We start from the raw sequence: 26,534 nt of genomic DNA, 5'->3' as shown, positions 1-26,534 counted from the left end.
CACGGGGAGGGGGCTCTGGGAGCCGTCCCATGAGTGGTCCGAGCGTCCATCCCAATGTCCAGCCCTTCCCGGGAGCAGGGGGTCTGTGCCGCAGGGCTGGGGGCATTTCACCCCCTCCCCCGAGGGGTTCCGGGTCCCGAAATTGGGTGGGGGGCTGCGGGCACGGTCCGGGCTCGGGGCTCTCCATGGTCCCGTGCCGCTGGATGCGGGAATGTCCCTTCCAGGAGTCCAGGCCCGTCCAGGGCCGTGCCTCGGGAGCGAGGGGGACAAACGGGAACCGGGATCCTCGCGGGGCTCCGGCCACACCCGGGGACCGTCCCTGTCACTGGTTCATGGGCTCCTCCTGCTCCATCGGCTCCTCCTGTGCCCTGCGACGGGAGCGGGACCCGTGAGAGGCCCGTGGGACACATCCCGCCCCTGCGGGGACCCAGGGACGGTGACGAAAGAGAGGGGACAGGAGGGGACCCTGCTGGCAGGAGCTGACACCCCCCCAGCCCCCAGGCAGGAGGATTTGGTCTGGTTTTCATTTGGGAAGAGCCCAGCATGGATTTCCCAGGAGCCCATCCAGGACCTGAGCTCCAGAACCTCATCCAGGGCAGGGGGACGCTGCCCTGCCCTGCTGCCACCCCCCAACAGCGACTCCCGGCGTGGGGGAACCCCGGGAATGTCACCTCTTCTCCACCATCACGGCCACCGAGAGGGACGCCAGGGCCGTGACCGTCTCCACCTCGTCGGCCTCGTGGTGCTGAGCCTCGAGGAAGGAGCAGCCCAGCTTGGAGGCGAAGCGCTGCACGGCCACCCAGTATTTACCTGCGGGAGGGACATCGGGGGCTGCGGGACACCGGGACGGGGCGTGGCCCAGGACAGGGATGGCCCAGGACAGGGATAGCCCAGGACAGGGGTGTCCAAGGACAGGGGTGTCCCAGGATAGGGGTGTCCCAGGACAGGGATGGCCCAGGACAGGAATGGCCCAGGACAGGGGTGTCCAAGGACAGGGGTGTCCCAGGACAGGGGTGTCCCAGGACAGGGATAGCCTAGGACAGGGATGGCCCAGGACAGGGATAGCCCAGGACAGGCATAGCCCAGGACAGGGAATAGCCCAGGACAGGGATAGCTCAGGACAGGGATAGCTCAGGACAGGGAATAGCCCAGGACAGGGATAGCCCAGGACAGGCATAGCCCAGGACAGGGATAGCCCAGGACAGGGGTGTCCAAGGACAGGGGTGTCCCAGGACAGGGGTGTCCCAGGACAGGGATAGCCTAGGACAGGGATGGCCCAGGACAGGGATAGCCCAGGACAGGCATAGCCCAGGACAGGGATAGCCCAGGACAGGCATAGCCCAGGACAGGGGTGTCCCAGGTTTCTGGGCTCCCCTTGCAGTGAATGCACGCCTGGGCCCCCCTTGCTGTGAGGAGGACGATGATGGGGACCCGTCCCCCCCAGGACCTTTGATGCCCAGTGAGGACGTTTAAGGTCCCTTCCAACGCGCCTCCAGCCCCCGTTCCCAGGACACTCACTCTGGACCTGGATCACGGCTTCCAGGGAGCGCACGGCGTTGGCGTTGGGCTTCTGCCTCACGCTCTCCTCCGGGAGCGGCTCCGGCTGTGGGGGACAGGGGGGTCACGGGGGGCTGTGCCCGGGCTGCGGCGGTGGCACCGGGTCAGTGCCAGTCCAGCCCCGGCTCTCACCTCGTGGCCCAGCAGGGCGGACACGCAGGCCTCGGACGCGTCACAAATGGCTGTGAGGTCGTGGCCCCCCTCCAGCGCCAGCACCACGGCCCCCCCCGCCAGGCTCATCAGCTGCTTGGTCATGTAGCCAAAACCTGCGGGACAACCCCAGCAACGTCACCTCCCCCTGCCCAAATCCAGCCCCCAGAATCTCCTGTGGTTCCCCTTGGAGTGGCCACCCCTCCCCATGGGTCCCAGTCCCAAGGGTCGTCCCCGAGGGGGGACATCCCACCCCGAGCCACCTCCTTACACTTGGCAGAGACTTTGTAGCCACCCAGGGGGGGCGGGTGGCCCTCGGCCGCGTCGAACCCGGCCGACACCAGCACCACGTCGGGGCAGAACTCGTGGGCGATCGGCATCACCACGGTCCTGAGGGGGAAAAGGGGGATAAGGAGTGGGGTCAGCCCCACCTGGAGCACGGGACACGGGCAGGGGGGACGTGGGGACAATACCTGAAGGCAGCCAGGTACTCGGGGTCCCCCATGGGGGGGTCGAGCCCTCCAGCCCAGGCCACGTTGACGTTGAAGCCCTCGCCGGGGCCAGCGCCCACCTGTGAGGGAGCAAGGACAGGGGTGAGGCCGGGATGTGTCCGCAGGGATGGAGGGAAGGGCCCAGCTCCGGCACTGCCAGGCCTGGGGGAGGCAGGTGGGGGTCCCAGCCCCTGTCCTGTGCCACAGGAAGCAGGTTGAGGGTCCTGGCCCCCTGCCCAGTGCCCAGCAGTGCCAGAACCAGTGGAATTTCCCTGCCATTTCCATCAGTCTCCATCCCTGTGCTGGGATCCGCAGCCGGAGCCGGGTGGCCCGGGCAGGGTCAGGGATGAGAAGCGAGCCCCCAGGGCACTGCCCCTGCTCAGCCCCCCGTGTCCTGCTGTCCCCTTGGTCCCCAGAGCCCCCTCTCACCTCGTCAGCGGCTCCGCTGCCCGGGAAGAAATTCCCGTCGTCGTGGCGGTGCAGGGAGATGTAGAGAACCTCGGGGTCCCTGTAGAAAATCTGCTGGGTCCCGTTGCCGTGGTGGACGTCCTGCAGGGAGGGCGTTGGGACAGGATTTTGGCAGCTGCAGGGTGGCCCCAGAGCCTCACGCGGCCAAAACCAGCCGGGTCTGGGTCCCCCAGCCCAGGATCTGCTCCTGCTCCCCCAGCCCCACAACGCCGGGGGGTTCCAGCCACGTTCCCACATGGAGCTGGAGCAGGCACAGCTCCTGGGGACATCCTGGGGAGGGCAGGGACGTGCTGGGGACAGGGGACAGGACTCACCCAATCCACGATGAGGATCTTGCTGAGTTTCCCCTTCTGCTGCAGCTGCCTGGCAGCGATGGCCACTGAGTTGAAGAAGCAGAATCCCCTGGGAAGAGGGGTGGGAGTCACCTCCGGGGCCCTTCCCGAGCCCCCTTCCCTTCCCCCGGGGCCTGGGCAGGGATGGCTCCTGGGGGGGTTATTTGGGGGGTGGTTTTGAGCCAAGGAGCTGCTTTTGGGGCTGCCCAGGTGCCTCAGGGCCTTACATGGCCGTGGAAGGATCGGCGTGGTGTCCGGGCGGCCGCACCACGGCGAAGCCGTTCTGGGGACAGAGCAAAGGTCAGGGGTCAGAGCTGCCACCGCCAGGGTCACACACGCACCACACCCCCAGTGGCACGCAGCCCTGGGACCCCCCCAAGCCACCACCTACCTTCAGCTCCCTGGTGGCCACCCTGAAGGCCAGCTCGGTGACACTGCCAGCAGCCCAGCGGGCAGCGTTGGACGAGTGCAGCTCGTTCCAGATGGTGTCACTGTCCACCTGGAAGGGGGGACACTGCTCAGCTGGGGACACAGCACCAGGGGACATCTCAGTCGCAGCCTCACCCGTCAGGGGTTGGTGTCCTGTGCCATTGGGTGCCACTGGGCCACCCCACATCCTCCTCCTGCCACAGCCCCAGCCCAGCCCCCTCCTTTACCTTTTTTATCTTATTTTAGTGTTTAACCAAACATCTTGGTTTGATCAGCACCACGTCAGAGCCGGAAAACTCAAAGTCTCTTCTGATCGGGGCCATGTGTGAGCTCCCCGTGCCCAGAGGGGGCAGCTCCAGCCCCGGGAATGGGCAGGGGCAGAGCAGGGAAGGGGAGGCAGAGCAGGGAAAGCAGAGCTGGTGCCCAGCACGGGGGGCAAGGAGAGGAGCAGAACCAGAAGAGGCAGCAGGAAGGCACCGAGGGAGCCCCTTCCTGAAAGAGAGAGAGAGAGAGAGAGGACAGGGACAGGGAGAGGAAGAGAGGAGAAGGCAGTGAATGCAGAGAAACCAGGAGGGAAAGCCGGGAATGGAGAGGCCTCGGAAGCGCTGGGGAGAAGGGATGAGCTGCTGTCCCCACGTCACCGCTGCCCTCCCTCAGTGGGGACCCCCGTCCTGCCAGCCCCTCCTGATGCCCTGGGAACGGCTCAGGGGGCTCTGGATCAAGGATCCCCTTCCAGAGCGGGATGCTCAGACCTTCCAAGGACCAGGAGCAGCTCTGATCCAACATCTCCATCAACCCCCCCCACCTGGGCAGCCCGGAGGCTTCGGGAGCTGCTCTGAGACCCCCCGAGGGGCCAAAAAGGAACAGCCCTGCCCCAAAACCCAGGGCAGGGATGGAGCCCTGACCCCCATCCCTCCCAAAACCTGGGGCAGGGATGGAGCCCTGACCCCCACCCCTCCCAAAACCCAGAGCAGGGATGGAGTACTCACCCCCATCCCTCCCAAAACCCGGGGCAGGGATGGAGCCCTGACCCCCACCCCTCCCAAAACCCAGGGCAGGGATGGAGCACTCACCCCCACCCCTCCCAAAACCCGGGGCAGGGATGGAGCACTCACCCCCACCCCTCCCAAAACCCAGGGCAGGGATGGAGCACTCACCCCCACCCCTCCCAAAACCCGGGGCAGGGATGGAGCACTCACCCCCACCCCTCCCAAAACCCGGGGCAGGGATGGAGCACTCACCCCCACCCCTCCCAAAACCCGGGGCAGGGATGGAGCACTCACCCCCACCCCTCCCAAAACCCGGGGCAGGGATGGAGCACTCACCCCCACCCCTCCACAGGGCAGCATCACGAATGTCCTCTGGGACAAGATCCCTGCGGAGAGAGGGGACAGTGGGGACCTCAGGGCTGGGAAAACGGGACTGGGGATGCCAGGCTGGGCCCAGCGTCCAGGGGAGCTGCTGGGAGCCATTCCCAGGGCTGGGGGTGAGCAGGGCCGGGGGATGGCGGGGTGGGGACCCACCTGCCAGCTTCCCGTTGTCCAGTTTGAGGCGGTTGAGGGGGTTGGTGCCGTAGAGGAGCACGTGGCGCTCGCTGTGGACACACTGCAGCTCCTCCAGGGTGGCCTTGCGGCCCCGCAGGCACTGTGGGACACGGCTGTGACCGGGGGGGACACGCAGGGGCTTCCCCCCGCTGTGTGCCAGCCCCCAGGGGCAAGGGTGGCCCGTCCTGCTGTCCCCCTGCAGCCGCAGCTTGTGTCGGGGGCAGCTGCAAAGGGTCAGGACCCCTCGGATTGGAACTTGAGCATCCCCCAAATTACGGTCAGGGACCAGGAAGGAGCTGCCAGCACCCCCTCCCTGCAGCCAGCCAGCCCAGCCGGACCAGGGCAGGGTTTTACCAGACTGGAACTGGCACTGAGCTGGCAAAAGGCCCTGGTTTGGGGGGATCAGCCTCTCCCTGCACCCAGCTTCCAGCAGGGCCGACACTGCTGCCGTCCCAGGTGGAGATGGTGAGACCAGGACACTCCAACCAGGCACGGGAATCACCAAAGAAATGGTGAAAAACGGGGAGAGGAGAGGTGGGGGCAGCAGGGATGGGGTGGGATCGGGAGGGATGGGGTGGGGTGGGATCGGGAGCGGTGAGATCGGGAGGGATGGGGTGGGATCGGGAGGGATGGGGTGGGATCAGGAGGGATGAGGGGTGGGATCGGGAGGGATGCAGGCGGGGCCAGCCCCCTCCCAGCTCACCTCGCAGCGGCTGCGCAGGCCCCGCTCCTGCAGCCGGGACCAGATGCTCTGGATCCTCCCGGCGTGCTCGGGGTGGTTGCTGTTGTCCCCGCAGGAGCATTGGTGCTTCAGCATCACCGAGTCGTAAACCAGCCCTGCCAGGCACCGCCAGAGCTGCAGAGCTGCTCCCTCAGCTCCTCGGCAGGGGCTCCAAGACCCCAAACACCCCCAAATATTGACCGAAACCTCCCTCAAACCATGGGAGATTCTGCCCCAGACCTGGGAGATTCTGCCCTAAATCCCTGTGGCCTCTCTCCCCAAGCTGCTGGAAGCACATCCTGCCTTGCATTCCCAGGAGAGGTGGCCCAGGGATGCAGCCACGGGGCCAGGCGGGCAAACCCTGCCTGGAAAAGCCACCCGAGATCAGGAGAAGGGGCCCCCCTGGCTCTCTCCTGGTGCTCCCGAGAGCCCGGGAGTGACCAGGATCGATGTGGAGCTGCCCCAGGACATTCCCACGACCCCTCCTGTCCCCAGCGCAGCTGTGACAGCCCCCAGGCCCGGCCGTACCTGTGGTGAAATGTGGCTTGGGCGGCTGCTCCTGCACGGGCAGGGACAGCGCCTTGGTGTCCTGGGCAGGGAGGGACACGGTGGCCGTGGCTGGGGACGACTGGGCCCTGGAGAGCGGCCGGTGCCCGGTGTGGCCGGGGGGGACCACGGGGGTGTCGGCCAAGGGCTGGCGCTTGAGGAGCTGCTGCTGCACCCGCTGGAAGGAGTCCCACAGAAAGGCCTGGGGACACAGGACACCGTGAGGGGCCGGGCCAGGGGCCAGGGGCCAGGGGCCAGGGGCCAGGGGCCAGGGGCCAGAGCCCTGCTCGGCGTGTCCAGAGCTGGATCCAGCGGCTGCTCAGAGCTGGGACAGGACAGGGCAGAGCAGGGCAGGAGAGGGCAGGGCAGGGCAGGGCAGGAGAGGGCAGGACAGGACAGGGCAGGGCAGGGCAGGAGAGGGCTGGACAGGGCAGGGCAGGGCAGGGCAGGACAGGAGAGGGCAGGACAGGGCAGGGCAGGGCAGGACAGGACTGTCCCAGCATCTGCTGCTCCCTGCCGGCTCAGCCCCGCAGTGACAGCAGCGATGTCAGGGACAAAGTCCGGGAATCTGGGGACAATGTTCAGCAATGTGGGGACAATGCCCAGCTGTGCTGACACCAGGGGTGGCCGCAGCTCTGCCCCTGTCCCCGTGAGCTGCCCCGGGCTCCAGGCAGGCTCAGACGCGGTCCCCGTGTCCCCACCCCTCCCCAGGGCTCCCCATCCCTCCTGTACCTGCTGCAGGACCAGCTCCTCCTGGGGCTGCCCCATCTTCTGCGTCCTCTCGGGCTCCTTCCCGCTGCTGCTGGGCCGGGGGGGCTCCACGCGTGTCCTGGTGGGGTCCCCGCCCTCGGCCGCGGCCTCCGGGAGCGTCCCCTCGGCCTCCATGTCCTCCGAGGATGGGATCTGCCGCAGCCGGGGCTTCTCGCTGGACTTGGCCATGCGCTGCAGCCAAGGGGACAAATGAGCAGGGGGCGGTGGCAGGGGACAGGCCAGGCCGGGGTGGGGGACAGGAGCAGGAGGGAGCCGGGAAGCTGAGCTCTGCCCTCTGTGAGTCTGCGTCACCTCCCCCGGGACGCCCGGCAGTCGCTGTCCAGCGGCGGCAATGCCACCCCGCACCCCCCCAGTGCCACCCCCACGCCCAGGCTGGGCCTCACCTTGCCCAGGTGCGTCTGCTGCTTGAGTCGCTCGAGGAAGTGCGCGTGGTGCTGCTGGAACACCAGGTGCTGCTGGATGGCCTTGGGGCTCTGCGGCAGCGGCTCCGAGCGGGTCCTGCCCAGCGGTTTGTGGTGGCCGGGCAGGGACAGGCGCTCCGCAGAGATGAGGGAGGGTGTGAAGGAGAAGGGGACCGTCCCCAGGCCCGGCACTGGAGGGGAGAGCAGGGACGGGTGAGGGGTGGCAGAGGTGATGCCCAGCGCGGCTGTCCCCACGTCCCCGAGCCGGACACTCACCCGCCACCAGCGGAGCGTGGGTGACCGAGGGCTCGAGGATGATGACGGGCTGCAGCCGAGGGGACAGGGGGCTGCTGGCCTCGTGCTGCTCCAGGCCGGCCGGGATGAAGACGGGCGAATGTGTGCCCTGCAGCACCGGCCCGTTGAGCACCGGCACCCGGTGAGCCAGGCTGGGCAGGGCCCGGCGCTCGGCCTCGCCCTGCGGGGACGGGGACGGGGTCAGGCACAGGGACACGGCACCGGGAGGCCACAGGATTGTCCCCACCGTGCCCACGGGCAGCGCCAGGAAGCCCAAACCCAAAGGAAAGCCCCGCAGGGCTCCTCTGCCCGGTGCTGGGGGTACAACCCGGCCACCTACCCTGGCACCGGTGGTGGCCGGCAGGCCCAGGGTGATGGCCGGCAGGGAGGCCGCGCTCTGCAGGGCAAACTGGGCCAGGGAGCTCTCCTGCATCATCAGCCGCTGGGCCAGGGGCGTCTGCACCAAACATGAGCCATCGGTGCCCTGCTCCCAGACAGGGACCAGGGCAGGGGACATCAGGGACAGCCCTGGGGACACCCGTGGGGACAGGACACCAGTGGGAGAGGGGAAATGCACCCTGGTGGGTGTCGGAGCAGCGCCGGGCCGGGAAGAGCATCCCGGGGCAGAGAATCGCGGGGCATCCCGGGTGCAGGGAGAGCAGGGAAGGGGCTTCAGGGCTGGGGTCGTGTCGTCCCCCTGAGCCCAGAGGGGACACCAGGCCCCCAAAGCCACTGGAGCTCACCTCGTGGGCCACACCGGGGGCCGCGGGCAGAGCTCCGTGCTCGGCGGGCAGGCTGTCGTTGGGAGAGCTGCAGCCGGACACGGGGGTGCTGCTGCTGCTGGGGGACGAGTCTGGGAGGGGCCAGACACGGGGTGAGGGCACAGCCCCCGCCCAGCCCTTCACTGCCATCCAACCGCTGTCCCCCACCCTCCTGGGGCCAAATCCCCCTTGGAGCCGCAGCGTGGGAGGCACCACTCCATGGTGGGAACCCTGAGCAGCCACCTCCACACCGGGCCTGGGGCACTTCCAGCCCTGTAGGGCCACCCTGGGCCCCAAAAGCAGCGGGAGCAGCTGCACCAGCACCTCCCGGCTCACCCATCCCGCACTCCACGGCCCCGTCCGCGGGGGAGGACACATCAAACCCCGGGGACACGGTCCCCAAGCAGAGGTGCCACAGGAGCCCGGGCAGGCTGGAGCTGCCCCAGCCCGGCCCCGTCCAGGCAGAGCCCTCACCGATGGCCTCAGGTGGGCGCCTCTTCAGCGAGGGGGGAGCGCTCTCCTTGCGCGTCAGGGGGTTCTTGCGCCGGTCCAGGCACTTCCTGGGCTTGCAGCGAACCTTCAGGTTGGGCTCGGACGCTGCCGGGGACAGGGGGTGAGTCCTGGCCCTGCCTGGATGGGCTCCGTGGGGCCAGTCCTTGGCTCCAGCCAGGAACCAGGGACGTGGGGACATTCCCGAGGCCTTACCTGTCTTCCGCAGCGGAAAATGCTCGGGAGGGTCGAGAGAAGTGCTGGGCACAGGGGGCAGGAAGGTGCTGAGCATGGGAGGGGAGGGGCCCTCGGGGTCCAGAGGCTCCAGAGACCTGTGGGGAGAAGCCGGAGCCCCTTCCCAGCTGCCCCTGAGCCTCGGGGGTCCCACGTCCTGCTCAGGGACAGAGGGACAGTGCTTTACCTGTAGGGCAGGGCTGCAGGGGGGGCGTTGCTGGTCCTCTCCAGAGCCGCCTGTTGCTTCTTCAGGATGACCTCGGCCAACTTCTGCTTCACCACCGTGCTGGCCACAGCACCTGCACAGTGACCACAGTGACCACAGTGACCCCACGGGGCTCAGAGCTGCTCCGAAGGGTCCCTGCGGGCACGATCCCCACCCCAGGGCTCCAGGAGTGACACCAGGATGGCTGGAGACCCCCTGAGGGCACAGCTGGGCCCATTCCCATCCCACTCCCGATCTGTCTGTTGCAGCAGGGATGCTCCGTGGTTAGAGTGGGGATGCTCCACGGATCTGTGCCAGCATCCGAGCGCAATTAATTAATTAATGAATCATTAATTAAGTGCGATGTGGAGCCCCGCGCATCCCAAAATTGGGAGCGAGACCCCGGCAGCTCCTCCAGCGCCGGCACCAGAGGGCGCCGGGAGACCGCGGCTGGGCGGGGGCCGCACCCAGCCCGGGGGTCCCAGCGGGGTCTGACAGATGGGTGGGGTCTGAAAACCCAGCCCGGGGGGCTGCAAATCCATCCCGGGGGTCCCAGCGGGGTCTATCACCTCAATGGGGTCCGTAACCCAGCCCGGGGGTCCCAGCGGGGTCTATCACCTCAATGGGGTCCGTAACCCAGCCCGGGGGTCCCAGTGGGGTCTGTCACCTCAGTGGGGTCCGTAACCCAGCCCGGGCGTCCTAGCGGGGTCTGTCACCTCAGTGGGGTCCGTAACCCAGCCCGGGGGTCCCAGCGGGGTCTGCAGCCCAGCTCTGCGGATGCTCTCCCACCCCTTTCCCCCACGGGAAGACAGACCTTGGTCTGGGTAAGGGCAGAACCCCCCGAGCCCCCTCCCCAAAGCCCCTCTTCCCCCCGCCCCGGGCGCAGGGAGCCCTTACTCCGCTTGCTCTTGTCCTTGTTGAGGATCTGCCGCAGCTCCTGCTCCTGCTGCCCCGGCTCAGCCTCGCGGTGCGGGGACTCCATGGCCACCTGCGGGGGACAAGGACATGGGCACGGGACCCCCCAGCCCCGACCCTCTGAGCCCTCCCCGCCCAAGGCAAGGGGACACGGTGACAGAGCACGTCTGGGACAGTCCCTTGTGTCACTCTGGCTGACGGGAAGGTGTGAAGTTTTTCCATCACAACAAACCGGATGCGTTTTGGTCCCCAGGGACGCTTTGTTCACCCCAGGGACACGGTAAAACTCAAAACCTGTCTGTTCCCACTCGCTGCCTCCTCTCAGGGTGTTTGGACACCGCTGTAGCTGGGCCGTGTTGCAACGCAGCAAAAAAATAAAAACCTTTGTTGAGTACAAAAAGCGGGGGAAAAACGGGGAAAAAAAATCTATGATAGCAGGGAAATCCCAGCTGATCCATGGAACTGACCCCTGCCCTGAGCCCGGAGCGGCCCTGGGGACGGGCAGGGGGATCTCGGTGCCTGAAGATGGTCACTGGGCACGGTCACAACTCCCTGGGCACGGTCACAACTCCCTGGGCGTGTCCTCCCACCTTCCTCCCTCCGAAGCCTTCCGGAGGAGCCGTCCCCGCTAAATCCCCCGCTAAATCCCCCCGCTAAAAAAAAAAATCCTGCGTGGTTTTTTTTTTTTTTTTTTGTGACAGCGAAATCCGGCAGCGAATTCCTGCGCGGGGCAGGAGCTGCGGGTGGCACCGGAGCTCGGTGACACCTCCCAGACAAGCCGAGTGCCCGTGGCTCGGCCGCGCCCCCGGGGCAGAGCAGCAGCGGCGGCCCAGGACGGGCAGCTCCCGGCCCGCAGGGTCCCGTGCAGCCGCTCTGGAGCGCGGCTGGACACCCGGGAGGCTCCAGCCCTCCCGCGGGCCTTGGCAGGACCGGGATTTGGCCTGGAATTCAGACACAACCCCCCCCCCCCCCACCTGCCTCCCTAAGCAGCTTCGTTGCGTCAGAGAGGTCTCCGGGCTGGCTGGAAACCCCTCCAGATGTTCCAGCTCAGGGAAAAGCAGGAATTCACCTGGGAATGCTATCTTGGCATTGGGATTCCCAGCCTCTTCCTCTGAATCCCTGCCCAGAGACAGGAACTCAAAGCCAGCCCTAACTCTGGCACCGCTGTGCGCTCTGGGGGCAAAATTCACCCTCCAAAGTGCCCAGTCCTGCCCCAAACTGTGCCAAAAGTGGGGTGTGGGCTCCCCCTGCCCTGTCCCGTACCCTGACGTGCTGGTGGGCGAGCTGCTCCACTTGCTGCTGGTGCAGGCTGGCCAGGAAGAGCTGGTGCTGCAGCTGCTGCTGCTTCAGGGCCAGCAGGGCCGTGTCCTGGGGCTTGACCACGCGCTGCCCGATCCGCAGGTCCATGGGGACGGCCTGGGGCACCCGCGGGGAGGTGCACGGGGTCACAGCAGCTGTGGGGACACAAAGGGACACGGCTCAGTCACTGGGCTGGCAGGGACAGCACTGGGCAGGGCCTGGTCCCTGCCACCGAGGGGGATTTGCCACCGAATATCCTCTGCCTGCAGAGCCTCCTCCCCCATCGGCCGGGAAAAGAGATTCCTGTAAATTCCACACCTCTGGAGAGACTCTGAGGTGCTGCAGGCGCCTCTCCCCTGACACCTGGAGAAGGGGTCTGGAGTGAAGACGTTCCCTGCACAACCTCCCACCCTGAGGGGTGAAACCCCAGCCCCCAGGGGACACTGAAACAGCACCAGTTACACGCCTGAAATCGTCCATCACACCCCCAAAACAGCACCAGTTACATGCCTGAAATTGTGCATTACATCCCCAAAACAGCAGCAGTTACACACCTGAAATCATGCGTTACATCCCAAAAACAGCACCAGTTACACACCTGAAATCATGCGTTACATCCCAAAAACAGCACCAGTTACATGCCTGAAATTGTGCATCACACCCCCAAAAACGCCCCGTTTTCACCGATCATGGAGCACCCACTGCCACAGAGGATTTTCCCCCAGCAGCTCCCAAAGCTCTGCTGAATTTACAGAAACACCCCCAACCTCAGGCCGTGACAGGAAACCCCAGCACAGGGTTCACTCCACTCTCCACCTCCTGATAACTTAATTTGCCCCTGGCTAACTGGCTCTAATTGCTGCACCCCGGCACAGGGAGGCTGATGGAGATCAACAATCCCCGCCTTGGGAAGCTGCCCCTGCCTCTGCTCCGGAGCCTCAGCGCTCCCCGAAGGCTTCAGGCCTTGCTGAACATCCTCGATTTTGAAGGATGCAGTGGCGAGTGGGGCTGTCCCCTCCTGCTCATCCCGTCCCCCGAGGAGGAGGACGGTGCCGGCGGGATGGGGATGCGGGAGCAGGGCTGGCAGAGGCGGTGGCAGCACGGGCTGCTGGCAGCCGGACAAGGACAGGCTGTAACCAGCACATCTCGGGATGGGAATCGGGCACTTCTGACAGCTCCAGCCCGGCCAAATCCCGCCCCGTGACGCCGCCGGTCTGCGGGAACTCGGCCGGCCCCGTGTCCCCTGCAGCCGAATGTCACCGTCCTGCTGCACACACGAGGGGCAGGAGCTGGGGACGCTGCCGGGGCTTGTCTTTGGGGTCATCACTCCAGTGGGAAAGGGGGGTACGAGGGTGAAGGACCGGCCCACCCAGGCACAGCCTCGTGGGTGACAGCACCCGAAGAGTTGTCCCAGCCTTTCTCTGCTCCCTAAAAACGCCCACGGGAAGCTCCGAGGCTTGGTCTGAGCTCCCCATGGCAGCATCCTCGGGCTCAGCACTGCCTGATGCTGCCCCTTCCTGGAAAAAAAGGGGTGGGAAGGGCTTGGGGCAGCCCAGGTGAAGGAGGGGCTGCTCCAGACAGCGGCGGGAGGGAGCGGGGCCCGCAGCCCGCGGCGCAGAGCCGAGGGGGAAGCACTGGCGGGGGCTCTGGGAATCTCTCTCTACATCATTTGTTTCAGTCTCTATAAAAACAAACTGCGAGGCGGCGGAAGCGGAGAGGGGAGGGATGGGGGCTGCTGGGGGAGAGGGAGGCCGGGCAGCAGCCAGAAAAACAACTCCTCACCACTCACCCGGAGCCAGGAAAAAGCTGTCGAGCATCCCCAGGGCCAAGAGGCTCCGGAGCCAGGGAAGAAGAGGCTGCGTGGACCCTGCCCCTGCCACGGCCCCCAGCTCTGCCCACCCCACGCCGGGGATGTCTGAGCAGATTTTCAGGAGCAGGGAAAAAGGGAGGGTGGGATGAGAAAAGGCACCCTGGGAGCAGAGTCTGGCCTGACGTGCCCTGAGGTGACATCGCTGTCGCAGCCCCGACGCTCCCGCTCCCGGCCACCAAACTCAGGGCGGCTTTCCAGAGCTTGGAAACACAAAATGTCCCGTGCCGAGTGCCAGGGCGGCGCGGGGCGAGGGCTGGTGGCACTGGGAGAGGAACCCGGGCTCCGGGCAGGAACCGCTGTCCCCATGTGGGGACCCTCAGGCGTGAGGCCCCTGCACGTGGCAGCTCCTCGGGGATGCTCCACATCCCTCCTGCTGCAGCAGCTCCGGACCCCCTCCCAAAGCCCCTCCTGCCCCGGGAGCTGTTTGTGACCTCCCTCTGCAGCTTGAATTCATTTGGGGTTTGCTGCCGGGCCCTGGGCCAGGAGTTACAGTAAACAACCCCCTCCCGCAGCCCAGGGCTCCCACATGATCCAGGGGCCGGCGGCCAAGCCGGCGGCTCCTCCCCTTCCCCCGCCCCAAAAAACCCAAAAGCAAAGCTCCACCACGGCTCTTGGGGGTCTGTCCCTGTCTCCAACCCAGCCAGGGCCCTGCCGGTGCCCAGCGGACCCTCAGAAGCCACCAGCACCAGGACGTGTGGCTGGGACTGGGATGCACAGTTTGGGACTGGGATGCCTGGGCTGGGATTGGGATCAGTTTGGGACCTGACAGAGCCGCGGGGCCAGGAGCTCATAGCACAAACCATCCCTGGGCCGGCGGCTGCAGATCCAGCCCGTGGATCCTCCATGGAAAGGGGAGGTTGTGACACGGAGTCTCCCCGGAGTGCCCTGGGAAAGCTGCGGCCGGGGATGAATGAGGGCTCTGTGCTCAGGCCCCGGCACGGGTTACCAGCATTTTCCAGGCTGCCGGCACGGAACGGAGCAGGGAACGCAGCCGAGGGGCCACAGGCTCAGCCACGAGGTGGGACAGACACGGAGGGAGGGCTGGGACAGCCCCGGGCAGGGTGGGGAGCCCCACTTTGCACTGCAGCACCTCCCAGACTCCTGAGGAGCTTTGGGACAGGCTGAAACCCGGTGGCAGTGAGTTCCCCAGGCTGGGGGTGGCAGTGCTGGGCTGGCGTCACTCGGGACACCACTGGTCACGCTGCTCCCAGCCAGCCATCCCGGAAAAGAGAAAAAAATCCAGCACAGAAATCTTTGCTTCGGCATTTCCTGATTGTTTTTGAAGAGGCGAATCAGCCGTCAGCAGAGCTGGGCTTTATATAAGAGGGAAATAAAGCAAGAGGCAAACAAAGCAGGGCAGGAAGATTATTGAGGAGTAAACCAGTGGAATCCCAGCTCTGCTGTTCTGTGCACCCCTGCCCTCATCCCTGCCTTCATCCCTGCCTGCATCCCTGCCCTCATCCCTGCCCTCATCCCTGCTTGCATCCCTGCTTGCATCCCTGCCCCATCCCTGCCCTCATCCCTGCCCCATCCCTGCCCCATCCCTGCCCTCATCCCTGCCCTCATCCCTGCTTGCATCCCTGCTTGCATCCCTGCTTGCATCCCTGCCCTCATCCCTGCCCTCATCCCTGCCCCATCCCTGCCCCATCCCTGCCCTCATCCCTGCCTGCATCCCTGCCCCATCCCTGCCCCATCCCTGCCCCATCCCTGTCCCATCCCTGCTCCATCCCTGTCCCATCCCTGCCCCATTCCTGCCCCATCCCTGCCCCATCCCTGCCCCATTCCTGCCCCATCCCTGCCCCATCCCTGCCCTCATCCCTGCCCCATCCCTGCCCCATCCCTGCCCCATCCCTGCCCTCATCCCTGCCCTCATCCCTGCTTGCATCCCTGCTTGCATCCCTGCTTGCATCCCTGCCCTCATCCCTGCCCTCATCCCTGCCCCATCCCTGCCCCATCCCTGCCCTCATCCCTGCCCCCATCCCTGCCCCATCCCTGCCCCATCCCTGTCCCATCCCTGCTCCATCCCTGTCCCATCCCTGCCCCATTCCTGCCCCATCCCTGCCCCATCCCTGCCCCATCCCTGCCCTCATCCCTGCCCTCATCCCTGCCCCATCCCTGCCCTCATCCCTGCCCTCATCCCTGCCCCATCCCTGCCTCATCACTGCCCTCATCCCTGCCTGCAGCCTCGTTTATCCCTGCCTGCCACAGAGGTGCTGCCCACGGCTCGCTCCGAGGTGGAGCAGCAGTTAAAGCCAGGCTGGGTTTTTTCAATAAACCATCTCTTTTATAAAAACGTTTCCCATCTTCTGCTGATTTGCTGTGAAAGGTTCAGAGTTCAGGCGGGTTGAAGAATGTGGGTGATTAAAAACATTCCTCTCCAATAAAAGGGAAAAGGTCTTCTCCGGAGCCGCGCGCGAGGAACGGGAATGAGCTGGAGGGAGCTCGCTCAAATTAAAAACACTTAAATGAGAAACCACACTAAAAGGACGATGTTGAAAGAACACGAAGATCACAAAGGGGGAACTCGAGAAATAGGAAATCCCGGAGCTGGGGTACCTCGTTTAACCCCGCCGGGCTGGGTTTAATTAGGGACCGGAACGACGAGACAAAAATCACCAAACCCACCCAGAGTCTGCCCAGCTCCAGCTTTTGGGGGACAGCGGGGACCCCTCCCCAGTGCCCACGCATCCCTTTGTCCCCTACCTCCATCTGCTCGTGTGTCCCCGAGGAGTTTCCTCGCAGGATCCCACAAAATCCCAGCGTTTGGGGCATTTTCCGCCTTCCTTGCCTCAGCACAGAGCTCTGGGGATGGAAGCTCCAGGGAAAGCAGCTCCAGGGAAAGCAGCTCCAGGGAAAGCAGCTCCAGAGAAAGCAGCTCCAGAGAAAGCCCTGCGCCGCCTCAGCTGTCCCCGCACGGAGAGAGCGCCGGCCACGTCCCTCAGGAGCCATAAGAGAGCAGATGATGCTCAGGGAAGATGTAATGTTTGGAGCAGCCGGGTGCCAAGTTCTGATAACTCTTTCTGGAGCTCATGGACTGGGAGTTTCAGGGGCTTTACGCCTCAGCCAGATGTGGGTGGATCCCTCCCCTCCCCACCAGACACCAAATTCCTGCTCCACAACGAGATGAGGCTGATGCTGCTCCAGGAAAAGCCCCCCGAGAGTTTTTCCACCAGGGTAAACCCAAATTTTTCTGCTCTGATTCTTGCAAACTTCCTTCTGCAGAAAGTTTCCAGAAAAAAAAAAAACCAAACAAAACAAACTGAGACAGATGATGATTAAAGTTTGGCGAAGTCACCAGAGCAGCACAAAATCCTTCCCACAACCAAAGGCACGAACCAGGATTCAGCCACTCACCCAACTCCGCCAAGCACCTGTGAGCAGAGCAGCTCTTTAGGCGTTCCAAGCACAAAAATGGGAATATTCCCCGTTGGAGCCTGGAAACGAGCTCCAAATCAGGCCTGGGGAGGCAGATCAGGGCGAGATGCTTCCCCTGATTGCTCTCTCTGGTTGTTTGCAGCTCGTGATCTTTGAGTCAGACACTTAATAGCCCTCCCCGGAATTTTCTCCCCACAAATGTGCACATTTCGTTTTGAAACTCATGGCTCCGGGACCCAAAAACCTCAGGGCCAGCCCGGAGTCCAGGGACAAGGAGGAAACACCTTTGGGCCTGGCTTTGCTGCTGGTTTTAACGCTCCCTGTTCCAGCCCAAATTCCAGTTCCGCTGTTCTCATCCAGGCCCATCCGAGGGGAGCACGCTGCTCCCACAGCATCCGCGGAGAGGAGCGGGCAGGGCTCCACTGCTGAAGGGAGAGGCACAGGGAGCTCTTCAGGACTAAATCAGATGCTCCTGGAGGTGGCCCAGGCCTGTGTTTCAAGGCAGGTTTTCCACGTGCTCTCAAATCCATGTTTAGATTGGCCCTGGAAGTGTTTTGCCTCCAGGGCGAGGGTGGTCCAGAGGATCCCAGGGTAACCCCACATCCCACTGAATTACCCCAAAGCCCCAAACCTTAACAGTGGGACACAGACTTCACCTCAGGCACTGCCCAAACCACCAAACAACTTCCTGTTCCTTCCTGCTCCCAGAGGAGCCAGAGCGACCCGCAGGAGCTCCCTGGATGCTGCCCCTCTGCCAGGGATGAGCTTTGAAAGCCTTCAGAGCACCCAGCCACGAATGTGCCGAGGCAAAACCCCACAGCAAAACCCAGCAACGGCTTTTGGGCCTAAATTTGAGATCCCAGGGACACCCAGGTACTAAACCACAGGAAATTCTGGGCACGGGCAGGATGGAGCTGCCCCACGGGTCCCACAAAACGTGGTTCGAGTGTGGGCAGCACCAGGGACAAGGGGGGATCAAAGGGCTCATCTCCCGCAGCCGCAGCCGGGCCGTGGGAGCCGAGGGACAGCGGAGCGGCTCCATCCCCACCACAGCCCTGGCACGGCTGGAAACCTCTGGCAGTCATTTCCTGCAGCCTCCCACCCCCACGGGTCACCAGGCCCATCCCAAACAGCAGCGCAGCCCCCGCGGGAGAGGCCGTGCGGAGGAGGGAGAGGTATCCCCAGGAAACCTCGCAACAACCGCCGCTTCCTGAGAAACACCGGGAAAGTCGTGACCACAGGGCTCTGCTGAAGGAGAGCCAAGGCGGCCTGGCAGCGCCTCGTGCTCCCCAGGGCAGCCTCAAATCACGGAAACTCACAAGATTTGGGGAAAGTCCTCCCTGCCCAGAAGGGAAACATCCCGCACAGCGCATCCCGCCCCGCCGGATCCCTCCCGTCACCTGCTCACGAACACCGGCCCGGCTCCTCCCCGCTCGGGGCCAGCGGGACCCCCAAACATCGCCCTGTCCCGGTGGAGAGGCAAATCTGCCCCTCTTGATCCTCCTCCAGGGCCTTTCCCTGCAGCAAACACCTCGAGGGGAGCTGCGGCTCCCCCGCACCGCCCAGCTCCTCTCCTTGAGGGGTTCGTGTGTGAAAAAAGCCCGAACGCCGCCCAGAGCCGCAGGCAGGGACGGATGGGGACACAGGCAGCTCCTCCAGGCAGGCAAATCCCGCGGCTCTGGCCGAGCTGGAACAGCCCTGTGCCCTCCAGCAGCCTCACCTCCCTCTCCAGGCTCCTGGCAAGAGGCACCAGCCCAGCCCAAAGCTCGGCATCTCCTCCTGCCCGCGGCCGGCGCGGATCTGCTTTGGAGAGAGGCTCTGGCCCCGCTCCCGGCGGGCCGAGCCCTCGGTTCTCCCGGCAGGACGATGCGAGCGGAGGCCGAGCAGCCCCGGGACGCAGCCAAGCGCTCCCGGGAAGCCGTGGAAGCGCCGCTGGGCGCGGGGCCGTTCCCGCAGCGGCTCCGATTACATCAGCACGGGAGGATGCGGCCGCCGCGCCAAGGGAAGCAGAGGAGAGATCAAACGATTGCAGAACCTCTCCTCGGTTACCCAAGCGCAGGAGAACGCTCCCAACCGGTTTGGACGGAGGGCTCGGCAGCTCTTCCCGCCCCGCAGCGCGGCCGGGGGGTCCCCGCTGCCCTCAGCCCTCCCCGGAGCATCCACCGGGAGCTGCTCCGGCACCCGGCGGGGCCGGACCCCGGAGCCGCCGGCACCAGCACCGATTTATTCTTTTAATTGCTGCGTGCAAGAGCCCAGCTTGAGTCACAACCCCCCGGGGAAGGCTCAGCGCTGCGCGAAGCGGCTTCGTGCTTGATCTGGAAGCGCTGAGACAAAAAAGCTGGAATCACACAATACCCACTCCCGGCAAGTGGCTACTCGAGGCGACCTGCCCGTTAATTAAGAGCCTGGAGTAGGAAATCCCTTTGGCAAACGCTGGTCAAGGTCCAGCGCTTGGCTGGAGGGCAGAAAAGAAACCTTAAGAAAGAAACCCGAGGCTGGGGGCAAGCAGAAGGAGAAGCACGGGCAGCTCCGGCTCTACCAAGGGAAAGAGGCACAGACTCAATTCCCTGCGCAGTCCTTGGGCTGCTCAGCCACCACCGGCCAGGGCCCAACCGGGCTCACCCCAAACCTGCCCCGCGCTGACCCTCGGGCGTCTGAGAAGGAGCCACCGAGGAGCTCCCCAGGGCAGACCTGGGGCTCAGGGTGAGAGTTATTTCTGTCACAGGGAGGAAGCCGCAACATTTTCAGTTTCCTGCACAAACACACTCCCGGTGCCCTTCCCCACGGGCCCGGCGGGCGCTGCCTCCCCTCCCTGGGCGCTCGGGGAGGAGCTGGGAAAGCTCCGCGTTGGCATCGGTGGAGCTGGGAAAGGTGCAGGTGTCAAATCCTCGATGCAGAGGAGGACGAAACTTGCCTGGATGTGCGGAGCCACACCCGGGGACAGCAGGGACAGCCACCCTGGGACAAACCTGGGCTGGTGCTGGTGCTGGTGCCTGCAGGCAGCCGCGGGGAGATGCTGGGAAGAGGTGCCGGAGTCGGGGAATTCCATTCGGGATGGAGAAGCTACAGGAAAGGCACCAAGTGCTGGGGGTGAAGAAGTGCCAGGAGAGCCTGGAGTCCCAAAGAGCCGGGAGAGGCCCTGGAGGAGGCCGAGGCTGTGGCAGAACGCGGGGACCGAGGGCGCAGTGGGCATGTGGGTGCTCCACGCGCATGGAGCAACACTACCCTGGGGGTTTAACCCAGAAAGAGGAGCTGATCCTGCTGCTGAGCCGCTCGGAAACGGGGGAAGAGGAAAAGGAATCGGCAGAGAAGCTCCCGGTGAGCCCAGCGCAGCAGCAATAACTTGGACAGCAAGGAATCAGCGCTCGTGCTGGGGACTGAGCCCTCAGAACCTCTCAGGATCAGAGCTGGTGTCAGCTCAGCAGAATCCCAGACACATCCAGGCCTTTAAAGCTCATTTGGCACCCAAACAACCAGACGCACACACCAGGACCCAGCCCACGGACCCTGCTCCGGACGGGAGATGCTCCAGGTGCCCCTCACACAAACCCTCTGTTCCAGGCCCCTGTGCCTGCAGGGACGCTCCCCACCCGCCTGGGACACTCACCCATGGATGGCATCGCGTCCCTCCAGCTCGTTGGGGTCCCCGTGCCCACCGAGGCCATGGGAAGAGCAGCCCCACGGCTCCAGGAGCTCTCGGATCCCCAATCCCAGGCGCGGCTGCCACCACACCCTTGCAGTTCTCACGGGCAAGTTGGAGCCTTGGCAAAGCCCTCGCTGGCAGCCGGCCCCATCAGGCTCATTAAGTGCAATTAAGGCAGAGCGGGCATCCCTCCCCCTGCCCCTCTGGGGGATATTTTGCTTTTAGACAAAATAAACAGGGAGGTTTTGCGTGGGCTCGGGCAGGTGCTGGCACCGGGCAGCAGCAGGTGGAAACACCGAGGTCTCTCGGGGAAAGCCACGGTGAATCAGCGTCCAGCCACAATTCCAGCCCTCCTCCTGCTCCCAGGGGTGCCCATTCCAGCCCCCTCATCCTGGAGAAGAGCACCAGACCCTCTCCCCTTTGCAAAACAGGAACAGGGAATGGGATAAAACCGTAAGGAAGCTGCCCCCCACTCCTGCTCTGATTTTCAAAACGTGGGGAAAAGCTTCCACCCCAACCTAAAGTGGAATTTTATTGCAGCAGCTCCTCCAGCATCACTTCGAAGCCGCTTACGGAACTGCTGCTCCTCTGCCTTCTCCACGCCCACAGCCCCAAACCTGGGAGAAGGGAGAGCGCAGCAGAACTGCCCGATCCCCTCCCCCTTCCATCCCATCCCTCCTCCCTCGGGGACCCCGGGCAGGGCCAACCCCCACCCACACGTCGGGAAGGTTTAAACCACGCAGGGCCCGCGGGCAGGACGTCACCCCAAACCCCGGCGGCCAACGGGGCCGGCACGAGGCTGCGGCTCATCCGCGATTTTCCCTCGCACGAAGAACCGGCGCTGACGGCCGCCAAGGCATTGCTCCATCGGCCTGGCACTGCCGGACAGCTCCTGTCAGCAGCGAAATCCGCGAGCTCCCGGTATTCCTGGCAGGTTACAGGGGCTGGCCCTGACCCTGGGATCTGTCAGAAAGCTCCGGAGTGGGGTAGGGAGGGAGTCCCGAGAGCGTGACGGGGACCAGGCACGGCCGGTGCTGCTCGAGGAGGATAAAACAGCCACACTCCATCCCCGTCCACTCTGGGACAAAGGAAAAAGCCAAAGAGGATCCTTAAAGCTTTCTGCTCCCCTATGGAAAAATCAGCTGGAGCTGTGCCAGGGCAGACTCGATGCCAGCACATGTGAGAGCTGGATTTGGACTCTTGTGGCTGTCCCAGGATGATCCCGGCTCAGCTGGGATCCCGGTCAGTGAGAGATGGGCATTTCCCAGTCTGGCTCCTAGCAGGAAGCACCAACCCCCCCGGTAAAACTGGGAGAGCTCTGCCACTCAGCCGAAGCCCCAGAGATGTGTCAGGGCCACCTCTGAGCCACGGGAGGGGTGTGGCCGCGCCCCGACCGAGAGCTTTGCTTCAGATCTTTGGGGTTTACTGGTGCTAAAGGGATTTAGCCAGAACAAATTAAAATTATTTCCGTCTTAATTAATTCTACTTTCACCTCCTGGCATGTGCGAGCTCGGCCTCCTCCAGCGCAGTGAGGAGCCTCAACTCTGCCCAGCCACAGCAGCAGGAGCTGTGCAAAAACACAGGAGGGACTTTGCAGCATTCCTTTGTCACCACCCGAGCCCTGTCCACACTAAAAACATCCCCAAAAGCCAGAACCCCCTTTCGTGGCCGTATTTCTCCATCACAAAGCAAGAGGAGACCTTCCCCTTCCCTCCTCCCACCGCACGCGTCCGTCAGAGGAGCTCCGAGGAGCAGCGATTGTGCCTCTTGCACAACAAATCCCCTCCTCTCCCTGCCCGCCCCACATCCCTTTGAGGCAGAAAGGAAGAAGGCTGGAAACATCCTTCCTGTGCCGCGGACAATGCGATGGAAATAGCCCAGGAGGAGCGGGAGCGGCCGCGGGAGCCGCACGCGGTCCTGGCTTCCGGCCATTGTCCGGCCAGGACGAGCCCGGGCAGCTGCAGCCCCGGCCGGCAGAGCCAAAACCACCTCCTTGCCCCAGAGGAGCAGCCCCAAACCCGCTGCCCCATCCAGGGCACGGCTCTGCCTTCACCTGGGACCCCCGCAAGGGCCAGGTTCAATCCGAAATCCGCCGGCTGCCGTGGGCACGGCGCGGTCACCGCTCGGCCTCGGGAACCGGGGACGTGACACCACCACCACCACCAAAGGCACCACCAAAGGCACCACCAAAGCCACCACCAAAGCCACCACCAAAGGCACCACCAAAGCCGAGACGGGCGGGATTTTCCACTGCAGAGGGAAAGCCAGGACACCCAGATGGCAGAAGATGCTTTCTCCAGACCCAGCCCTGAGGGTGAAATGAAGCCCCCAGGGAGCCGGTCCCGCCCTAAATCCCTATTTTCTCCTCCAGATGGGAGGTGCACGAGTTCAGCTGCTCCAGCTCACGTCAGCAGCTGGAAAACCCTGCAAGGACCCACGCAAGCCTGGCCTGCCGAGGACGCTGCTGACGGCAGCTGAGCAGGGCAGGGTGGCAGGAGCAGAACCACTCAAAGTCACGAATCAGTCCCCAAATTTGGGATTGCCACTCAAGTCGGCGCCAGTCTTGGCATTCACCTCCCATTTCTGAGGGCTTTGAGAAGGCAAGTTGTCACTCGCAGCCCTTCTGCATGACTGAGGTGGTGACAGAAGCAGTTTTTCTTTAAAAACACCCCAAAGCCATACATATTTTAAAGGTCTGAGGTGCTTTTAGGGCCTGAGCTGGGATTTCAGGAGTGGCATCACTCCTGGATGAGCACTGCAACAGCCAGAGCCGCCCTTCTGGAGGGAGGGAAACAGGAGGAAAAGGGGGATGGATGATGGCACACATCCCTGCTCCTGCCACCACCCCCGGAGCCCCCCGGAGCAGGGGGACCATCCCAGCACAGCCTGGCCCCTCTTCACCTGCCCCAAAATGGGGCCAGGCCCTCTCCGAGCCGCTGGCAGCTCCCGGGGCCCGGCCGGGCCGGGGTTGCTCCGCTCCCTGAACATTCCCAAGCGCATTTCTGCCCCGCTGACGGGTTAAAAATAGAAACCAGCAGCATTATTGTCCTGCAAGCAAAAATAGAAAGATCACATCCTCACTGCTGAAAAACGGCACAGCAGGGACCTCTTCTAACACAGGCACAGGGGAGAGCTCTATTTCGGGAGCGGAGAACTTGGGAAGTCAGACCAGAATCCTGAAATTTGTGATGTTGACGCACTGAAGCATTCAGCATCCACGGAAAACTCGCCTTCCCCCTCCTCTCCTGGCTTCCCTGGGGTTTTGCTCAGGCTTTCACGGCACTCCCAGCGAGGAATGCGCTGCCCCGTGCTGCCCTCGCAGATGGGAACGGCCCCGATCCAGTCTGGGAGTGGTCTTGTCACCACCATCGCCACTTAACGCTTCCCAGCTCCCAAGGAAGCGCTGCAGCAGGAAAACCCCATCTCTGCTCTGCTTCCCAGAGCTCCGAGCAGCTGGCACATTCCCGGCCCAAAAGCAGCTCACAGGGGTCGCCCTGAAGGGAAAAGCCACCGGTGACCCCAGAGGAGGGGACGCCCTGAGCCTCCCTGTCCCCCTCCCCTGCTCCCGTCCCCCTCCCCTGCTGGCTCCGGAGGGAGGGGGGCCTCAGCCTGAACCTCGTTTTTGGAAAGGGAACATCTCTACGCAAGCCCGGCCTTTCCGTGAGTGTTGGTGCGTTGGGGCCGCTCCCACCCAGCTGGGACCCGGCTCCAGATCCAACCTTTTTCCTCAGCAAATCCCCCGGGAGAGGAGAGGAATGCGGCAGGGTCACATCCAGCTGCGGGCGGGAATCCTGGCTGCTGCAAAGGAGGGGAAAATCCACGGATGTCTGTCCCTGCAGCAGCCCCCTGGGCACGGCTCTGACGTGGGGGTGCAGCGCCAGGACCCCGGATCCCAAACCAGGCTCCGAACCCCAACACTGACCCCAACACTACCCCACAGCCCCCCAGAGACCGCTCCCCTCCCAAACCAAGCCCGCGGCTTCCAGGAGCAGCTCCGGGAGGCCTGGGAGGAGGCCGGGGTGGAGAGGTCACTCCACCACCCTGAACATCTCCCCCGTGTCCCCACCGAGGCCGTCAGGGGCCAGCGCAGGAACGCAGAGAGCATAACTCACTGCACCCCCCCTCCCCTTCGCCCCAAAACCAAACACACACCCAGAAACGGGGGGGAACTGCTCAGGGGAAACCCGGCAGTAACTCCACAGCAATTCCAGGCAGTCCCGTTCCCCGGAGGAGGCTGCTCTGCCCTCTCCCGCATCCCCCCTCCACCAGAGCCCCTCGGAGATCCCGGGCCAGGTGCCCTGGGCCAGCCCCCGGGGCCATTCCCTCATTTCATTCCGTGCACATCCCAGCTGGCATTTCAGCCCCCAGCCAGTGCCAGATTTCTCTCTGCTGAGCCAATGCACTTGGAAATACATGACGACTTCAGCAGATTAATTGGAAACACAGCCCGGGTGTTGCAATCCCAGGAATGACTCCAATTTCAGGAACAAATGTTTTCATAGGATCACAGAATCATAGAATATTCTGAGTGGGAAGGGACCCACAAGGATCATCCAGTCCTGCACAGACACCCCAACGATCCCACCCTGTGCACCCCTGGCAGCGCTATCCAGACACCCCTTGAGAATTTGGCGTAACTTCACCAGTTTGCTGAACGTTTCCAGCTAAACTGGGACAGACTCCGCTCACACCTGGGATCACTTTTTTAATGTGGCGTGTTTCAATTAAAAACCTTCTCAAGAAGATTTAAGACGCACCACAGAGGAAGAGGCAAGAAGAACAATTTTAGTTTGCTCTGTAAATCTGCTCTTAAAACCTCGCCGGTTTTGAGCATCCCAGGGCTCCCCTCAGCCCTTCCGCAAAACCAGACCCAAACTCTTCCCCCAAGATCCCAAAAACCCACCAGGGCTGGGAGAAGGATGATGATGGAGGAGGGGTGGAGGAGGGTTTCCTGGATGGAAACCATTCCTGTGCTGCCATATTTTCCACCCCTCCACAGCAAAACCTCTCCCCTTCCAGGGGTTTCAGCCCTTCCTCTGCTCATCCCTGTTTGCTGCCAACCTCTGCAGCCGTTGCAACCCTTCAAAGGTTGGACCTGATGGTCTTGGAGGTCTTTTCCAACCTTAACAATTCCACGGTTCCACGATTCTCCCCTTGCTGCCAAGAGCCCTTTCTTGGTCGCAGCTGTGCCGCAGCTTCCCCGCTGCCGAAGCTCCAGGAGATAAGGGAAGGAGAAAAGCTGGTCCGTCCACCCTCGGAGCCTGGCAGGGAGCTCCGCTCGGGCCTCCCGCTGCCAGGGCTCCCCCAACCCAACCAAAACCATGTGGGATGTGGAAGGGGCCGCTGGAGGGAAAACGGGGAGCTGGGAGCTCGCTTGGCTCCGAGAGCACCCAAGGGTCAGTGACACCAAAGGGGGGGGGCTCTGGAGGGAGGGACGGGCTCTGGAGGGGCTGTGGCCACTTCTTCAGACCCCTGTGGCTGCTGCAGGCACAGGGCAGTGCCCGGGTGAATTCCTGCTTTGGCAGAGGTGGAGGAGCTCCCAGGGTGAGCGGAGGGGTCTGGAGCGAGGAGCCCCTGCCTCGCACGGCCCCCGGGGAGGCCACGATTCCAGCGAGATAAAACACATTTGAATCTTCCCAGAGAAATCAGCTCCCGCAGGCCTGGCTGAGGAGCTGCACCTCCTCTCCCAGCTGTTTGGCCGCCCCTCTCAGCCCAGCCCTGCCAGAGCTGGAGCCCGAGCCAGGAGCAGCACAGGCTGCACAAACCCTCCCCGGAGCCCCCCCCTGCCCCCCTCTGGGCTTAAATCCACCGACCCAGCCCCAAACCCAATTCCCTTCTTAGCCTTTGCCTCACGGAGCTCTTTCTTCCCTGAATGAAAGCCACAATTCCCAGCCAGACCTTTGGGGTGTGATTCCCCCTCCCTGCCATGAAGTCAACGTAAGTCAGAGTGTTCCTGCCGTTAATTTGGATAATCTGACAAAATAAAAACCACCAGGATTTGTAATGAGATGTCACTTTGGGAGCTTTGCTCATCCCAGA

The 26,534-nt window shown here is 63.9% G+C and overlaps 1 protein-coding gene across 2 annotated transcripts in view; it reads right to left on the bottom strand.

Moving 5' to 3' along the window:
* Positions 1-283: 283 nt before the first annotated feature.
* Positions 284-26,534, bottom strand: part of HDAC7 (histone deacetylase 7) — a 55,885-nt gene continuing 29,634 nt past the window's right edge. For both annotated transcript variants that reach the window (XM_068997707.1, XM_068997706.1), the window contains exons 2-25: positions 11,572-11,762; positions 10,291-10,381; positions 9,376-9,487; positions 9,171-9,286; positions 8,940-9,062; positions 8,448-8,557; positions 8,045-8,161; positions 7,687-7,885; positions 7,393-7,601; positions 6,971-7,180; positions 6,221-6,440; positions 5,675-5,808; positions 4,951-5,071; positions 4,753-4,802; positions 3,390-3,497; positions 3,226-3,281; positions 2,981-3,068; positions 2,628-2,747; positions 2,181-2,278; positions 1,979-2,097; positions 1,690-1,823; positions 1,519-1,603; positions 672-810; positions 284-368 (exon numbers count right to left, since the gene is read on the bottom strand). In XM_068997707.1, the coding sequence (XP_068853808.1) occupies positions 323-368; positions 672-810; positions 1,519-1,603; positions 1,690-1,823; positions 1,979-2,097; positions 2,181-2,278; positions 2,628-2,747; positions 2,981-3,068; positions 3,226-3,281; positions 3,390-3,497; positions 4,753-4,802; positions 4,951-5,071; positions 5,675-5,808; positions 6,221-6,440; positions 6,971-7,180; positions 7,393-7,601; positions 7,687-7,885; positions 8,045-8,161; positions 8,448-8,557; positions 8,940-9,062; positions 9,171-9,286; positions 9,376-9,487; positions 10,291-10,381; positions 11,572-11,762 (2,996 nt within the window). In that variant the 3' untranslated portion in view covers positions 284-322. The remainder of the gene's footprint in view (positions 369-671; positions 811-1,518; positions 1,604-1,689; positions 1,824-1,978; positions 2,098-2,180; positions 2,279-2,627; positions 2,748-2,980; positions 3,069-3,225; positions 3,282-3,389; positions 3,498-4,752; positions 4,803-4,950; positions 5,072-5,674; positions 5,809-6,220; positions 6,441-6,970; positions 7,181-7,392; positions 7,602-7,686; positions 7,886-8,044; positions 8,162-8,447; positions 8,558-8,939; positions 9,063-9,170; positions 9,287-9,375; positions 9,488-10,290; positions 10,382-11,571; positions 11,763-26,534) is intronic.

The sequence above is a fragment of the Aphelocoma coerulescens genome, chromosome 29 (assembly GCF_041296385.1).
Source record: "Aphelocoma coerulescens isolate FSJ_1873_10779 chromosome 29, UR_Acoe_1.0, whole genome shotgun sequence".
Taxonomy (NCBI): domain Eukaryota; kingdom Metazoa; phylum Chordata; class Aves; order Passeriformes; family Corvidae; genus Aphelocoma; species Aphelocoma coerulescens.
This window is presented reverse-complemented; position numbering and strand designations above follow the sequence as displayed.